The sequence below is a fragment of the Cydia fagiglandana genome, chromosome 15 (genome assembly GCF_963556715.1).
Source record: "Cydia fagiglandana chromosome 15, ilCydFagi1.1, whole genome shotgun sequence".
NCBI classification, from domain to species: domain Eukaryota; kingdom Metazoa; phylum Arthropoda; class Insecta; order Lepidoptera; family Tortricidae; genus Cydia; species Cydia fagiglandana.
Genome location: NC_085946.1, coordinates 9,572,095 through 9,591,418, shown reverse-complemented (window position 1 = coordinate 9,591,418; position 19,324 = coordinate 9,572,095). Strand labels below are relative to the sequence as shown.

At 43.2% G+C, this 19,324-nt stretch overlaps 1 protein-coding gene across 1 annotated transcript; it reads right to left on the bottom strand.

Annotated features, from left to right (window-relative positions):
* Positions 1-775: 775 nt before the first annotated feature.
* Positions 776-18,877, bottom strand: LOC134671336 (GATOR complex protein NPRL3). Its single transcript, XM_063529163.1, has 10 exons — positions 18,425-18,877; positions 17,088-17,300; positions 8,624-8,718; positions 7,527-7,737; positions 6,433-6,719; positions 5,920-6,084; positions 4,934-5,108; positions 3,601-4,204; positions 2,729-2,922; positions 776-1,836 (listed from the first exon to the last, which is right to left on the bottom strand). Exons 1-10 carry the CDS (start codon positions 18,621-18,623, stop codon positions 1,682-1,684), a joined length of 2,298 nt encoding a protein of 765 aa, XP_063385233.1. The 5' UTR covers positions 18,624-18,877; the 3' UTR covers positions 776-1,681.
* Positions 18,878-19,324: the final 447 nt, after the last annotated feature.

Here is a 19,324-nt window from a genome sequence, read left to right as displayed (position 1 = left end):
CACGTTCGACGTGTTGCCTCCCTGTCACACCTACGTACGAATTTACAAGTGCGACAGAGAGGCAACACGTCGAACGTGGTTCGCGGTAGGCCCTCTGCACGCGTTACACAAAACCTTAACAAACTATACACCTAAACCTTCCTCGAGAAACAGTTAATTGATAGGTGAAAACCCCATGAAAATCGGTTCAGTAGTTTTTGAGTTTATCGCTAACATACATACACAGAAACAGACAGACGCGGGACTTTGTTTCATAAGGTGTAGTGATGGACAATATAGCAGATAGAAGCTCATTTGTCCATTGACTCGTAATGCGTATTTTCTGAACACAGACCTTAATAGTTTATTCCACATGAATCTAAAAAAATGTAAATAAAAAAAAATGTGACAATCGTTCGGCCAATGACACAATTCCATAGATACAAAATGTTGTACATCATTAGTAGAATGATTCTCATAGTATTTTTTAAAGTTTAGATTAATTACCTATCATTGATCAATATCACCCTAAACCACAGGATTAAATGCCCGGATCGGTTAACATAAAATCAGAAAAACCAATGCAAAATATTTAAATGTCGTATTGGCAGTTGGCGGGTATACACCAATTACGGGTTGTATTATTGTTTATGACATCAATAAATGGCTAACGTCACTCCGGAAGGCCACCAATGAGGTACAGTCATCAGCAATAGTATCTTACACAACTAGGGCCGCAAAAATATGTGACACGTTCTTATTTGGAGCGCAATAAGAGCGCGTCATATATTTTTGCGGCCCTAGTTGTGTAAGATACTATTGCTGATGACTGTACACCCAAAAGCGTGTTTATTTAAATCAGGACCGTACTAATGCTCTTTAATTCAAGAGACGCCTTTGTCCAGCAGTGGACGTCTTTTTGATGATATAATAGGTGTTACAAAAGCATGATAATATGGTACAGCAGCAGAAGTTGCTAAGCGGGCGAGGTGTTCAAAATTACCTTGACACGCTCTTATTCTCTTAACAATAAATTCACGTCAAGATAATTTTGATCACTTCGCCCGCTTAGCAAGTATTGCTGCTGACTGTACCTACATTTAGATCAACTAAATTACGTCACATATTTTAACAATGTTAATATCAGTCATTCTGTTACAGGTGTTAGGTTATGCAGTTGATTTAATATCATCAATATTTTCATACGTGCTAACGCCTACCAATCGCGCGCGTGATGCGAACTCATCAACCAATCACGTTGTAGCGGTATCACACCGCTGTACTGGCCCCATTCTTATTGCCCGTAAGGCCAGTCCTGAGATATACGTCAATGTCCTTCCCAATATAGTATGGCGGCAGAAGGGCAATTTCAAAGGCTTTGTCAGTAGAAAAATGCGCGAAATTCAAATTTTCTATGGAACAACCCTTCGCGCCTACCTTCTTTTAAATTTGCCGCCTTTTCTACTGACAATATGGGTGTGGGTGGTATTCCATCTGTCCAATATATTGGTTCAATGTGTATTTGCATCACACATTTTGCTTAATGAGAGAGTGAGACGCAATGCACATTAGACAAAGAAATTGGACAGATGGAATACCATCCTGTGCCGGAGCATAATTTATTCGTGTGTTTTTGGTTGCATGGACTCTACCTGTACATACTTAGAGCTCAAAATTGTATGAAATAAAAATGTACGTGGTATTATTGGTATGGATATAGCATAGCGACGGCAGGGTCCTCAGTTTCGAAGGTGATGAGCACGTCCTTGAACTTGTCGAGTAGTTGCATCAGCTGTGATCGAGTGACATTCTCCATGAACATTATCTCTTCGAGATGCTGCTCGCCTCGTAGGTAGCCTGTAACAAAATAGTTTATTGTTATGAAAAAAGTTAAGCGGATTAAGCAGATATCAGAAATCTTAGGCTCTCAGCACACGGAGCATAAGCGTAAAGAGACGCGTAAGCGTATCGTAAAAACGTTACGTTACGAGTACGAGACGCGTAGAGTTCTGAGCACCAAGCGTCGCGTATGCGTAATCGTTCTGTTTGCATACACGTTCTTTACGGTTACGACTGTTGTAATGAAGACAGAGATCTCATGTGGATCTGATACGCTACGCTACGACTACGCTTCGTGTGCGGACTTGTTTGAACTTGCACGTGCTCGTAGCGCTCTCGTTCTACGCGCGTATTACGATACGTTTACGCCTCGTGCGGGTAGGACGCGCCTAGGCGGGTATGCTAGCTAACGCAGCACGTTCCTCAGGAGTGAACGTGTCTAATAGAGACTCGGTGCTGGGTGGCTCCGTGGGTATCCGGACTTTGAAAAACTTTAGTGGGTATCTGACCGTAGTGGGTATTTAGTGGTTACCTTTCTTGTGTAACTGAGCTAGTAGTAACAGATCATCGGTGTGTTTGGAGGCGGGTATGTCAGCTAACGCGGCTCGTTCTTCAGGGGTGAACGTGTCTAATAGAGACTCGGTGCTGGGTGGCTCTGTGGGTATCCGGACTTTGATAAACTTGAGTGGGTATCTGACAGTAGTGGGTATTAAGTGGTTACCTTTCTTGTGTAACTGAGCTAGTAGTAACAGATCATCGGTGTGTTTGGAGGCGGGTATGTCAGCTAAAGCGGCACGTTCCTCAGGGGTGAACGTGTCCAATAGAGACTCGGTGCTGGGTGGCTCCGTGGGTATCCGGACTTTGATGAACTTTAGTGGGTATCTGACAGTAGTGGGTATTTAGTGGTTACCTTTCTTGTGTAACTGAGCTAGTAGTAACAGATCATCGGTGTGTTTAGAGGCGGGTATGTCAGCTAACGCGGCACGTTCCTCAGGGGTGAACGTGTCCAATAGAGACTCGGTACTGGGTGGCTCCGTGGGTATCCGGCAGGCGTCAACCACGTCGCAGCTCGCTGGGACGCTCCAAACTGTCGGCGGCTGAAAGCTGTTTGAATATAATTTAATTTGATTGTTTTGCAACATAAACTGTAAACAGTATGGATGAGGCCAAGAAAGGGCGTAAGCCATTTTTAAGACAGACAAGTTATTGTAACTTTTACTTTAATCAAAGATGACTTGAGGAAAGAGGAGAGAAGATGACGGATTGCGAAAAGGACTAAAAGAAATGAGCGACGAACACGAATCAATAAGACCTCCATGCAACATTTTGCTTTGGTAGACGATTATTTGAAATGATTTAAGACGCAATAAATAAGTAATCTAAACATAAACAAGGAGAATAAAAGCGTTAATTTATCATTCACACTCGTGTGCCCCTTCATTTTTCATTGACATCTTTTTAATGACAGAATTAATTTTGGAATAGACTTTATGTTTATTTATTTATAAGGCAGATACAAGGCTCACAGATTTTGGAATTAATTAAAAATTTAAATTATTGATACATATATAATATGTATGATCAAAATGAATGCGCCCACAGGCGCCCTGTTTCACCTCGCTGACAATTGTCGCCTGACATTGACAATTCGGCGTTTACTGCTGGTCTAACAAGCAAACCATTGACGCTATACCCACGTTACTTACCCACCCAGACATGAACATGTCAGTGTCTAAAGTCAATTATCAAGTTAGTAAAATAGGCGCCGGCTGACAATATTACCTCATTTCACTCTGTAATTTCAGATTCAGCGATACCCCGTTCTTCTTTTCCACACCATTCGTGTACCCGTTAACATTCTTGATCCTCGGCGACACATCATGATCGCTTTCGAATCTGTCCTCGTCGCTACTCGTATTTAAAGTGCTTTCAGTGTCTTTCAAAGACAAGTTCGACAATCTTGACGTTAATTTAGGTTCATTCACACCGTTCTCTGTAACATTAACACCATTGATGTTGTTAGATATCCCACTGTCGACAGAATTTCCTTGTTTCTTCTTATCCTTCTCATGTTCACCGTTTGTTTTTATCAGGCCGTCTACAACATCTACACCGTCGTCGAAGCTGTGATTGGCTGAATCTGCTTCACTGAACCCAAATTTTGTATGGTCAGATTCTATAACAATTGGTTTCGTGTGTGAGAAGTCTGTTTGATTAAGGTTATTCTCTGTGGGATAGTCTTCATCGGAGTCGGGGAAGGTGTTGGAGCTGACTCTTGGCTCAACTGGCTCGGGGACATTCAGCTGCATCTGATTTAGTGATGAGAAGGAAACGCTGCAAGATCTGTTGTAGCCATCATGCTTCTCGCAGAAATACTCTTTGCCATCTGAAATTATTTATTTAAATATAAGACTATAAATGGCGTAGTTAATGCTTTGAGGCATTCTATAACAGTCAAGTAACAACAACATAAAACATATAGAGTAAGAGAGAGAGAGTAGAGACAAGTGTCATTATAAACGACAAAGTTCTATGTAATTATGACGTATAAATAACACTTGCGCTGCATGGGTTATCAAAATCGCTGCAGACTTTTCTTGGTCTAACTTTAAGATTTAAGACAAATGTTAACAGGATGGCGGCCGTTTTCGGAAAGAATCGTCTGGCAAGCTCGTTGGGTGGACGTTATTCGGAAGATTGCGGTGATAGAACTAATTGAATACTTAGTTATTTTTGTTAAAACTAACAAACGGTAACATTTAACACTAACAATTATATCCGCTCGGCCATCCGTTTAATGCTTAGCGAGCTGCGTTCGGACACAAAATAAATAATAGTACTACAGAACACTATCCACACGCTATCCCTTTCGCCTATATAGGATGTCAAAATTTAAGTGATTATCTTATCTGTGGTCGTACACGCAAAAGGAAGTCAAGTGGTGCCAGCCCTAATAATTGCTCGGAGCAATGCTGAGTCGAACGGAGCCGAGTTCGACTGAAATGAGGAGTGTCTCCCCACTGGTTCGGACAAGGGTCTAAAAAGTTAGGTCTCCTAAGACCATTTTCGTGTAGCTACATTTAAAAATGTATCCTATATGTTGGCAAGTCGGTACCTGGGGTGGTGTCGGGCCCCCAGTGCGGCGAGTTGAACTGCACGTAGGTGTGCAGCTGCAGGAGTAAGCGCCGCCGCAGCAGCCACGCCACCACGCGGCCGAGCCGCGCGCCGCCGCCCACGCCGCCGCGCGATATGTACCACAGCGGCGCGGGCAGCGAAAACTCGCTTAACATCTGAAATATTACAATGTGCAATACCACAGAATAAAGGCCTGTGCACACCGGCTTGCGTGTGCGTGACGTGCACGTGCGCGTGCGCTAAAATGTTGGAGCCGCACGTCACGCAAGCGGCGTGCCGTCTCTCGTAAGAATCTGTATACTAAGAATCTGTATATACCGCACGCACACGTACATGTCACGCACACGCAGCCGGTGTGCACAGGCCTTAAGTACTAGGTACAGAAGATTTACTCTCTATCAAAACGCGTCTGTTACGATTAGGACAGATATGACCGCTAGGTGGCGACAGCGCCACGCGCGGCTTATGGCTAGCCACCAAAATTGGTGTGGGACGGATGTACTTGTAGCTACTTGTTGCGACGCGACGATATCGCGGAGTGAGCCACGCCTGGCAATACAGGCAAAAATTGTTAACGAGAATCATTATATAGTATTTCTTGTTGTTCTTTAAAGACGTCAATAACTGTTTATAAGAAAACATGTAACATTTTCTGCGACCCATTTCAACAGAAGAGATATACCTATTCTGTCATGTCTGTATTCTGTAAATGAAATGAAAATGCTTTATTGCCATGGGCTCCTGAAAGTGATTTGTTTGCACGTCGATAGGCAAATCTATGTAGTATCTGTCTAAAGTATTTCGATGCGATACACGGATACGGCGGATGGTAGTGGTATTTTATAAAACTGTTTTTGGAAAGTGCTATGAACCTTAGCTAATAGTTAAGTTGACTTTAAATTGTACAGTGATTTGGTTTATACTGTCAAACTGTATACATATTATTTGAATATTTGAAATAAATACCTGCAGCAGGCACAGGCCGGGGAACTCCTTGGCGAACTCTTCGACCAGCGGCGAATGTGTGTGAACGTTAGCGCAGGGTGCTACTACGTACACATTTCCTTCACAAAGCGGGTATATGACGGTCGCTTTAGCCCAGTATACTAAGTGACCGGTCAGCTGGAAAACCTAGAAAAGTAATGTAATAAAGCATTGAGAAATAAATAGAACCAGTAGCGTATGAGCTGTAGTAAAGCTGTTTAACCCTTTGAACGCTACGCCTATTGTGTGCGGTGCGTCATCGTGAACCTTGTCGCAAAGCGAGAACGGGTGGTCAAAGGGTTAAACTTAGCCATTCTGGATAAGCATCCCACTGCGATAATATTTCTTTCACTCGATTATTGTAAGATCTATATGTTCGTATCGGATTTCTGTATATGGATATTCTTTCTTAATCTAGTGTTCCAAAAAGTGTGTTCAGCAAAAAATAAGAATTATGGATATCATTTACTCATACAAAAATCTAGTAAAGTTTACCTGTGTGAGACTCAAATCCGCTTCAATAGCAATAGTCTGCAGACTCTTCAAAGGACTATACAACTTTATCAGCCTCAGCAACGCCGGGCTTCCGTCCAGAGGTATTGATGCCAATAAGTCATTCGGGTTCACCATAAGAAGCATCCCATGATATGGCTTTAGTTTCTGCAAACATTTGTCTATGGTTTCTGGCTCTATAATGAGCCCTCTGTTGTGGATTTGGTGGGCCTTGTGAGGCAAACAGAAGGAGAGGAGTACCCACTTGTTTATCCGTACTTGGACTAGACCTGGTAACAAAAGAGAATATTTTGTTGATAGTTTGTTGCTATAACAACAAAAAGTAGTGTGGTCGGATTAAGTCCTGTGCACACCGGCTGCGTGTGCGTGACGTGTACGTGCGCGTGCGGCGTTGTAGTATACAGATCCTTATGAGAGATGGCACACCGCTTGCGTGACGTGTGCGTGTGCGGTTCCAACATTTTAGCGCACACGCCCGAGCACGTCACGCACACGCAAGACACCGGCCGGGCACAGGCCCTTAATTAGTAAATCCTGTCGATATCGTGCGCCATTGAGTGATGTGTACGTCACGCCTTCCTAAAAAGTCAAAGATATTCAAACCTTCTATAAAGTAATTACGGTCCATATTTAAATGACTGGGCCCATGGTTGCAAACAGTCGTGGGCGCACGGCATGTTGCGGCGCTGCTACTTAAATATCTAATGTAACAGCTGTACAGAATTCTTTTTACACTTAAGTCATGCCCTGATCCAGTAGTTTGACAAATAGACAAAGGATTAGCCGTCGGGGTCTATTAGAAATCTACAAACTATAATAAAGTTCCACTAACCAGTGCTGCTCAGCTCCTCGAACACCGACTTCATGGCCCTGGCCAGCGAGCTCCGCTGCAGTATGAGGTGGAACGCGGACCGCGGCGACTCCGTCCCCATGGCCGTGTACGTGGTGGAACTGACGGAGTGCCGGGAGTTCTTATGTGCCCAAGGGCCCCAGCATAGTTTAAGACGGCCCTGCATGGGGTTGTGTACTCAGTGTACTTACTTGCTTAGCTTAAGTGGTAATAAAGTTCCACTAACCAGTGCTGCTCAGCTCCTCGAACACCGACTTCATGGCCCTGGCCAGCGAGCTCCGCTGCAGTATGAGGTGGAACGCGGACCGCGGTGACTCCGTCCCCAAGTCTGTGTACGTGGTGGAACTGACGGAGTGCCGGGAGTTCTCCTCCTCTTCGTCATTCTCGCCGGAATTACTTTCGCTATCTAACGCCGATAGTTCGTCGTGAGCTGCTAACTAGAAAAAAACAAAAAATAATACTGAACTTATTTGCAGCACTAAAACCGAAAATGCATGTAACTTTACTGAATATGGTGAAAAAGGGTTTGGTGGGTTTGAAAAAGGTGAAAATAAAATAACCTTTATGGTGTGACTTTCTGTCTATTACATTGCGCCCCGATTTAAAAATCCGAACTTCCCGCACTTGGTCTTGTTTATGTTGCGATTAAGTCCCGTAGTGCAATTTGATAATGTTTAAAATCGTTTAATAGTGTTTTATAATAAACCTATTTCCTCTAATAACACCTTCATTTTATCTTAAAGAATAAAGTAACAGTATCAATTACGTTCTGAGAATAGGTTTAAAGATGAATATTATTGTTGTAACAAATGAAAATAATTAATATTTGGATTAATAAAAGTTAATTTACTAAACATTGAATATACTATATTGTGGGAGGTGTGGCGAACCTACCACTACTGGAGTGATAGTGACCCTTATCAGTTATAACTATCGTGACTCTATCAGTAGGTACATTATATTTATAATTATATGTTTTGTTTGTCATCTATCATTGTAAACACAGCCTTGTTTTCGATTTTCATTAGATAATATTTATGGGTAAAGTAGATTTCTAGAGAACAAGAACATACTATATAATAAATATTATAATATTTTTTCATAGCTCATTTAAAACAACATATCATTTGATATGTACAATCACGCTCCGCTATTGTTAACGCCATTTAGGGTACTCGCTAAACTGGTTGTTTCATAATTATGATGGAAGGTCCAATTTAGCTAGAACCCTAAATGGCGTAACATTCACGGAGCGTGACTGTACAAATAATTGTCGTATTAAAATTATCGTAAGTAAAAAAATAAATAAAATAAATATCTTACCATAATTTTCATTTCCTCTGTTAAATATGAGCACCTTTTTTCTTCATGTCTTAGTGCTTTACCCAGTCTTTTACTGAGATCATAGTAACACTTGACTGAAATCAATAATTATTATTCAATTCACATATACATATAATAAACCATATTGCAATCTAAATCATCAAAATCATTTATTTTATTTATTTTTTATTTTTATTTGAAAAAATGTTTACATGACCTTACAGACAGATCCAATGCGCCATGAAACTTAACATTAACATATACCAAAGGTACATATAGCAATCAGGTACAAACAAACAATTACAAATAACACAATTACAAATCACTAGTCCCTTATCACATCCACAATTACACTTTTACGGATGTAGGCCTCGCATCCATCACCTCACAGAATCTTATGCATTCATTTCTCACAGACACCCAACGCCACGCAAACAGGTCGCACTCGGGTACTGATGCCAAGAGTGCATTCAACTGTGTGAGGGCACGGAGCAGCGGAGAGTTCAGTCGTGAAACGGTGCGTCCCGCTGGCAAAGCCAACAGACCGCGTCGCCGCGGTCTGAGGGCTATCCTGGGGATGTCTGGCACATGTAGTCGTACAAGTCGACTCACCAATTCTGGACAGTCCGAATCACCGCGCAGGGTCCGACACGCCAACGTCAATAAGCTAAGGTTACGTCTCACCTCCAAAGAGTTGTAACCTAAGGCCCCAAGGAGATACTTTGTCGGATAAAGAAACGGGTAATATCCAAACATTTTCTTGTATAAAAACCTTAAAAAGGCTTTTTGTACCTTTTCAAGAAGCAAACTGTAGGTAGATTCGTAGGGATGCCAAACGATCGATGATGTCTCAAGCTTGCTTCTTACAAGTGAATTATAGACAAGCCTGATAGCAACAGGATCGTTAAACTGACGGAGGTTGCGTATAACGAAGCCCAGTCTTCGAAAGCAGTTGGCAGCAAGCGTCGAGATATGCTCATGAAAAGTGAGCCGCGTATCGAAGACCACACCCAGATCTTTAATAGAACACACGCGGTTTATAGGCTCGGACCCCAGCATATATTGTGCATGCAACGGCATATGAGCACGGCTGAAAGTGCAGACGCAACACTTAGCCGGGTTGAACAGCAGCTTGTTTTCGGTGCTCCAGAAAAAAACCGAGTCGATGTCCCTTTGTAACGACTCACAGTCAGTACTTTGCTCCACTCCATACACCAACTTAAGGTCATCTGCATAAAGAAGACACTGAGCCGATTGAAGGACCGAACTGAGGTCGTTTATCATGATGCCGAATAAGAAAGGACCTAATATGGAGCCTTGACTGACCCCAGACCGGGTATGGTATGGGGCCGAGACAAAACATCCATGCTTGACGTACTGCTGCCGATCGCGTAGATAACTAGCGAAGAAAGACAACAATGCGGGAGAAAAACCAATCTGATCTAGTTTCGCCAACAACACATCGTTATCCACGCGATCGAAAGCCTTACTGAAATCAAAATAAAGGACATCGACTTGGATACCTCTATCCAGGTGCTCAGATATGCTATCAGCCAAAATTAATAGGTTGGTGTTAACCGAGCGACTATGTCTGAATCCGTGTTGTGCGTCACATAAAAACGGTTTTACCTGTGCACATAGAGTTCGGTGGACTATTGACTCAAAGAGCTTGGCCAAAGTGGAAAGGATGGCAATGGGCCTATAGTTTTCCACGATTGTAGCGTCATTTGCCTTAGGTATAGGTCTCACCCTCGATAGTTTCCAGCGAAGAGGGTACGACCCAGTCCTCAGTGCCAAATTAAAGATGTAGTGTAAAGGGGCTTTAAGGTAATCCTTGCATCCCTTTACAACGTACGCTGGCAAGTTGTCCGGGCCTACAGCACAATTAGATTTGAGGTGCTTTATCCCAGATACAACCTGTTCCATCGATACTGCATCCATATGGATGTAGTTGGCACTACGGTTAAGATGGTCAGTTCCCCTTACGTTGGGATCAAGAAGCGGCGTGTCAGGCAAAAATACCCCAGAGAAATAGCTCGCAAACGCATTAGCTACCTCAGCTCCAGTAAACAGCTTTCCATCCAACTTCACACTATTGACGAACCCTCCCGTCGACTTCAGGCTGTCTAAGTGCTGCCAAAATGCCCTCGGATTGTCCTTCACCTTGCTCTGAATTCGAACAATATAGTCGTCGTAGGCAGAGGCTATTCGTCCTTTCAACTCAGACCTCAATTTTGCGAACTTGTTATAAGCCTGTTTGTCATTTGTGCTTTTCCATTCTCGGTGCAGGTCACTTTTTAGTCTCAGGTCATTAATGAGGTCTGCAGTGAACCAAACAGGATAGCGTCTACTAGCCTTTCTCGGACGATTTCGTTTAGGAATGCAAGTATCAAAGATTCCGTACAATATTTGGTAAAAGCTATTTACAGCACAGTCGACATCTCCAGCACTGAGAACCTCCTGCCAGCTAACCTCCGAGACTAATTTGTATAAGAGTTCGTAATTACCTTTAGCGAAGTTCCAGTCCCGCTCCATGTCTACATTGCTCGGAGCTAACCATTCAGCCGAGGGACGGCGCGTTAAACAGTTGGTTGGGATTGAAATCTCCAAAGGAGGGTGATACGCGTCAGATCTTGGAACCAGACCTCCACCCGACAACTCACCCACGGTACTCGGAATGCTCTCCGACACCAGCACAACATCTAACTTGCCACCATATGCATTCATCACCTCATTCGTCTCTTTTAAACCGCATACAGCTAAAAAATAACAATAGTAAGTAAGGACATTTTGGGATGTATAAGCCGGATTCAAGTTTAAGTCACCGACTACCAGTACTATACTCTTTAATGTCTCAACCACTGACTCTACCTTTTGGAACCATCTCAAATAAGTTTCATCATTTGCATTAGGAGGAATGTACACCACGCACAAATAGAATGTAACTTGGTCGATAAGGCACGAAGCCCATAGATCCTCTCCGCTTGGAGTTTCGAAGTCTCGACATCGCTGAAGAAGGACTCCAGGTCTCGCAGCGAGAAGCACGCCGCCGCCGCGCGCGCCCGTGGCGCGGTCCCGGCGCAACGCACTCCACCCGCCGCACATGAGCTCAGCATCGTTGACAGCATCAGTAAGGAACGACTCAGTTATACTGCAACCACATCGCATTCCAAAGATAGTAGGTTTTGTCTAAAGAAGCTAAGCTTCGTGTTGAGTCCCCTTACATTTTGGTACACGATGTTTATCGCCGACGGTGCCTTCTCTCGGGCGATCGGAGTTACCTGGGTCGGTATGGTAGTTGAGCGATTTTCGAAAAAACCAGGCCTTCACGCGGGCGTTCTCAGGCCAAACCTCCGCCGAAAGGCATCTCTCGTACAGCTCTCGCGGGACTCCAATCTTGTACGATTTGTAAGCCCCTCTAGGCTTGAGCTCCTGAACCGTGCAAGTTTTTCCGGGACACATAGATTTTAAATAATCACGAATTTCGTCCGCGCCCGAAATCATATTCCACAGGTGTATGTATTTCTGGAACTCCACCGCCTTTAGTGACGTGACTTCGGGTCCAGCAGTACATCGCAGAGAGGAGAAACGTTTATTAGCGGGTCTGGCCTCCTTATCCTTGACTGCGGCTGGGCTTTCGGTTTCTAGAGGAGCGGTATCTATTTCTCCATCTGTAGGAGTCGCACTCGTCCGCACCACACTACTATCCCGGGACGATGTTACCTGAGACGCCTCAGCCTCGCCAACTTCGTCACGCAGATCAATGGCTACAGCCTCATTCCTCACAGCTTCAGAAGACTTTTGCTTTCTCCGTGTTTTGCGTCTCCGTTTTGTCTTTGGTCCTGACACACAAATATCTCTGGATTCCAGCTCATTCAGCCTCTTGTTGACGGCCTCAAATCTCGCCGCGCAGTCCTTGAGAGATGTCTGGTATTGGACGATAGAGGAAACCGCGTCCGTCAACTGCTCCGATAACATCGTCATCTGGTCATCAGCGTCATCATCCATCCATTAATATATATTGGTCAGCTTATGGTGTAAATTATGGTGTACTTTGCTAAATGTGTAAAGAAAATGACGCTCCGACTAAAAAATAAAACTTTTAATCACTTTAAAACTGCATGCTTGATTTAAAAATATTTTAGTGTACTTTAACCAGCATTTCGGAGAAATAAAATTTTACAGTTTTACTCACATATATGTATAATTAGCATATTCATATTCATATCTTTTATTGGTAATGAGTGATTACATGTCAACAGTATATAATTTAAATACAATTAATTGTAAATAACATTCTTAGTTTAAGGTACTATTGTTAGAAAATAATTCTTTATGGTGATAGAACGCCTGCTCTATAAGCCATTTTTTAAGTTTAGCTTTAAATATTGCTGCACTCTGTGCAGCGATGATTTCACCCGGGAGGTGGTTATAGATCTTACGACCCATGACGTGTGTGAGCTTTCCGGACTTTGCGAGTCGGTGTGGCACGCAAGGTAGCTTACCAGCGCGCGCGCTGCGGGTCTCATACCTGCGCGGGGTAACATAACAATTTTTTGGCGTTGCGTCTACTTCTTCCCGTGTAGTCACTGCCATATTGAAAATAAAGAGAGAAGGAAGAGTTAAAATGCCTAGTGACTTGAAGTGTGGTATGGCAGTTTCGGTCTGAGGGATTCGCACTATAGCTCTTACTGCCCGTTTTTGTAGACGAAATACCCTTTCCCAATCAGCAGCTGCCGCCCACAGTTCGACTCCATACTGAAGGTGCGAATGTATGGACGCGAAATAACACGCTCGAACCATTTCCGTCGGAAGTAGTCTCGCCAATCGTTTAATCGCGAAACATGCCGTAGCTAATCTACTGCACACTTTGTCTATATGACAGCTCCAGGTGAGGCTGCTATTCAACTCGAACCCAAGAAACGTTGAGTTTTTGACTTGATTGAGTAGCTTACCATTAACCAATACTGACAGCTGTCTTGTTTGCCGGTTAGAGAGGTCAAAGTGGATGTACTGGGTTTTTTTGATGTTTAAAATAAGTCCATTATCCATAAACCACTTTGACACTGATGCCGCGGTCAAATTTAATTTCTTTTCGAGGTCATCACAGGTTGAGGCGTCCACTACCACAGCCACATCATCAGCGTACATGAACGTTTGTCCCGTATCGATGGCATTCGGAAGGTCGTTTAGCAGTAGCGTAAAGAGAATGTTTGATACGGACGAGCCCTGTGCCACGCCCATATTTGTAGTAACTGCATCTGATCGCACTTGACCGCTATCAGCGACCACAACTTGCGACCTGTTGCGTAATAGGTCAGCCATTAATGCAAGAGCTGGGCCTTCGAATCCGTAGTGCTGCAGTTTGTTGATCAGGACTTCGTGATCTGCGACGTCGAATGCTTTCGACAAGTCGCAACACAGTACAGCGACTTGGCTTTTGCGCTCGCGGGCCTCCATTATTTGCCGAACTACAGCTCGTGTTAATGTGGCAGTTGAACGCCCTTTCCGATATGCGAATTGCTTGTCAGACAGAGCTTCAGTTGATTTTAAAAAGTCCGTTAGCCTCGAGCTTAGACCGTACTCAAAGATTTTTGCCAATACGGGAATGATAGCAACAGGTCTATAGCCATCGAGGTCGTCCCTCCTTCCCTTACCCTTGTAAAGCGGAGAGATGCGGCTTTCCTTTAGTGGGTCGGGATAAACGCCTTCATGGAGGCATCTATTGTAGATGATGGTAAGTATTGGAGACAGTTCAGCTGCAGAGGAGTTGATCAGCGTCACAGAGAGCTCATAAATATCCAGTGTTGATTTTTTAGCTAAACTACAGGTTATAATGCGGTATACTTCGTCTGGTGTAAATGGTTTCAGTCTAATGCATCGATCTGAGGGCGGGCGGGCAGCGCGAAGCAGAATACACGCTCGTGGTACGTCCGCGGGTGGCGCTCCGCATGTAGCGGCCGCACTCGCGAGTCCATTGTTCAAGGCGTCTGCTGCAGCTTTTTTTGTTTTAAATTTTAGTCCGTTTGAGTCCAAAATTATGTCGGTAAAATTCACTGGGTCATGGGGTAGCTTACCTTTTTCCCTGTTGATTACCGCCCACATAGTTTTGGTTGTGTTCGCGCTGTTAACAATTTTATTTCCGTAAAACATGGCCTTTCTTGAATTAAGGAGACTATTATATTTTAAGCTCATACTAGCTATAAGATTAGTTATGTGTACGTTTTCGGGTATACGGTTTGCTAAGTCAATAATTTCGAACATTAATGTTTTAAGGTTGTAAATATCATTCGTTACCCATGAATCAGATTTTCTGTTATTAATAGTTTTGAAAGGGAAGCAAATCTCAAATTTATTTTTGAGTACGTTAATTACGGACATTATTAGTCGGCTTACGGATTCATTGTTACGGTGTAAGATTTCATCCCAATCTACGCTTTGGATTGCAACTCTAAATTCGAGGTAGGATCGCGCCGAGATAACTCTTGCACGGCGGGTACGGGGGGTGGGAGGGGCGCACGGGCGCAGCAGCTCGGCGCGCACGGCGAGGTGGTCGCTGAGGTGTGTGACGACGGGCGCCGCGCGCAGCACCGAGCGATCGCCGTTCCAGTAGACATGGTCTAGATTGGTGGATGTGGTGGCCGTCACTCTAGTCGGAAAGTTCACCACATTCCTAAAGTCATGAGTCGCAAGTAAATCATACAATTTTTTTAATTCTGGTCTCACACTGCTTTCTGTATCGTCTATGTTAGTATCGCCTAATATTATACAGTCTCGATCGACAGTATTTATTTTATCGAGCAGGCGTTCTAGGTACCAGATAAAGTCGTTACTAGTAATTCCACAATTAGACCTGTAAATACACACAATAGTAATTTTAAAATCTATTAAATCGACTGCAGATATTTCACAATATCGTTCCTCAGACAGTGCAGTTATGTACACATTTTCAACAGCTTTAACGTTTTTACGTACATATATACAAGAGCCGCCGTGTTCGTAACTCGACCGGCAGAAACTTGAAATTAATCTAAAGTCATCTATACAGACACATTTTAATTTGTCGTCAGTTAACCAATGTTCTGTGATTGCAAGCACATCGCATTTTAGTTCGTTACGCAACAGTATTTCTATCTTCCGAGTCTTGTTGTCGAGTGCGCGAATGTTTTGATGACATACAACTAGTTTGCGCGGTGCATCGGGTTTACGAATTACGTTTAGTGCGGGTGCATTGTTGTCGCTACGACTGAGCGCCGGTAGCGGCGGTCGGTAGCTCTGCGCCGGAGTGATGACGTTGGTGACCCCGCGCTGCGCGGGGGCCGCTTCGAAACCACTCTGTGAATCGCACGCGCGCGGGCCACACAGTAGGCGAGTTGAAAGTGTCATAAATATTTTCGGGGATGCCAATTAAGAATGAAGCATGTCTTTCTGTTTTTATAACCCTTTTTTCTACATAATATTCGTCGGAGCTCACCTGTTCTTTTAGAAAACTCAATACGTCTTCACATGTCGTCTCGGGTCTAAACGACCAGGCTTGTACGTATTTTAGTCGTTCGACCCCTTTAATTTTGGCATGATTGGCGCCCGTACCTACCACTATATTATTTTTCCTTATGCTCCTGCGTTTTCGAGAAACATATTTCTTCCATTCATTGTTGTTGTCATTCGCTTCGGGGGAATCGGCAGTCTTCACGGTCGGTCCGACGGCTAGATTAGCGAGTTTAGTGGCCACACACGTAGGCCGCGCGTCGTCATCTATGTTGTTCGGCGGGGAGTCCTCGGGATTATTCGGCAGCGGGTTCGGCGTTGGTACAGAGGCATGCTTACTGGCCGGTGCAACGGAGACGGGTGCTGCGGTTGGGGTAGCTGTGTGCGAGAGAGATTTCCGAGGTGCATGGGTCGTGGTGCTCGCGGCTTGGGAGAGTGCGGTTCTCGCGTTCGCACGCGCGGTCCGAGCTGATGTTGTCGCGGTCATTGCTGGTGACGTACCTGCTGGTCGGCTTCCCCGCGTCTGCTTCGGGACTAGTTCGTCGGTCTTCGGCGTATGTTGTGTTCGCTCGTGCTGTGTTGATTTGTCGCCATCTTTGCCGTTATCCATTTGAGATTTTATATTCGTCGGCTCTATTTTGGCTAAAATCGCGTCAATTTTGAAGTGCATTTCAGATATTTTTAATTCTAAGGGTTCCACAGCCTTTTGAATTAACTTTTCAATGGCTTGTAGCGTTACTTTAGCCATGTTAGCTCGAAAATTTAACGAAAAATTGACGAGAGTTCGTTAGTACGTGCGTTCGCGGTAGGGTCGCGGTAGGGTAATACATATATTCCCATTTACGTGCATATAATTATTATATAATGTTTGCAAGACTTATGAAAGTATTAAGTACTAAAGGGCATTCATTATTTAGTAGCATCTCAATATGAACAAAGAAAAAGTTAAAATTTAACTTAACCAGATGTAACTTACCAATAGAATGACTAGCCGATGCTTGAAGCGCAAAAACAATATTAATCAGTATCATGGCCGCAGTATCATCCTTGTTAGTCCGGTACGGAAGCAGGGTGGGGTGCCCCACAAACCGCACATCATTTACTTTAAGTTCAAATTTTCTGTTGCACAGCTCAGCTTTCACCGCGAACAGGGTGGATAGCATTTCATCTGTGAAGCCGCTCAATTGCCCTGAAAACAGTTAATCTCTATTTTATCTTTCTGAATGTCTTGACACTTTTTGAAACCAAGGTTAAACATTAGGCATGTCTTTCCATTGGTTTGCAACTACTTCAACCAGTAATTGTATGAGTGTGAAAGGAATAGAAATAAAAAGCATGAAGGGACAAGACAACATGCTTTGTGATATTAGAGAAAACTCTTAGAGAAAATTCTGTAGATCTATTATCTACTCTGTGAAGTCCATGATTAGGTACAATCGGTTTTAGCACAAAATTAGTTATTACAGATGTGGTATATCTTTTGATATTTACCAGTCTCTTTTCGGTGAAGGAAAACATTGTGAGGAAACTGGACTAATCTCAACAAGGTCTAGTTTTCCCTATGGGTTTGAAGGCCAGATGGGTCGCTTTCGTAAGAACTAGTACCTACGCCAATTCTTGGGATTAGTTGCCAAGTGGCCTCCAGACTCCCATGAGTCATGGCAAAATAAATATCCGGGACAATGTAGGAAAGAAAATACATTGTACAATTGTGATCATAACAAATGAGAGTGAAGAAAATTAATGTTATGGATAATGGATAAGGGTGGTATTCCACCTGTCCAATTTAATAGTCCAATGTGCATTGCGTCTCACTCTCTCATTAAGCAAAATCTGAGACGCAAATACCAACCAAGATATTGGAGAGGGGGAATACCAACCTAAGCAGTGGTTGTATTTTAGAAGGCCAGAACTGCTATTTCAATGATGTTACAACTATAACAGGAAGCATTAATGTATACTACAGTGTAGTTTGGGGAATACCAGAAAAAACAGGAATAAATAAATAAATATTATAGGACAATTTTACACAGACCTACCTAGAACAGTAAGTTCAATAAGGCTTGTGTTGAGGGTACTGGACATATATATATATATATATATATAAATACTTATACATAGAAAACATCCACAACTCGGGAACAAACATTTGTGATGAACACACAAATAAATGATTCGAACCCGGGACCTCCTGCTTCGTAGGCAGGGCCACTACCGACTTGGCTAGGTCGTCAAAAAGGAATGTGTTAGTTGTTATTATTAGGGGCCAAGTAAAAGTAAAACTGTAACCTTCTACTTTAAATGCTATCTTACCCTTGCAAATGTTAGATGTCTGAGACTGTGGGTTCTGCAGTAGGTCCTCCGCCGAACTAACTGCATAAGGATTAAGGCGGCCACATTTCTTCTGCTTACTTTCATCTCTATTCTCACACGTGTAAGGATATCTGAACAGCAACCTATCTCCTTTACTGTCCGACTTCACGAAGAAAATGTTTAAAGGGTTTACTTCCATGGCCGCAGAAGTGTGCTGGTTTTCAGCTACGATAACAAATCAATGCATAAACAACAGTGATTGCTGCTTGTGGAACGAAAAGAAGAGTGATTGAAGAGGCCCTATACCGCACATTTTAGTTACACTTGGCACTGGCACTCTGTTTACTCGGAACACTGAGCAGAGTTTTTAATGACTGACGAAGGACTAGTGTACAGTAATTATTTCCACGAAAATCAAAATAATTCAACAGACTGACGTATCACCAATAAAGTGCGACAATGACGACACAGACATACAACGTGAAGTATGAATTGACATGAACATGACATTCATTATGGGCCTCCTACACAACTTGCCAATAATTACATGCGATTTGCTTTACATTGCGGTATTTGATCGTTCGATTGTATTCATTGCAACTACTATATATATAGATGGTCAAGCAAATCTTGTCAGTAGAAAAAGGCGCGAAATTCAAATTTTCTATGAGACGCTATCCCTTCGCGCCTACATTTTTCAAATTTGCCGCCTTTTTCTACTGACAAGATCTGCTTGACCAAGTATATATGAGAACCCAGCCATTATCTGAAAACGTTTGAGATTTGTTGCAACGTCTGTAGAGGCGTTTAGGGGACATTTCCATATAGGACATGAATCTAGTATTTAACTGGATCAGGCATGAAGGGTGGGGAGAAATGACCGAACGGGATAGTCTTATG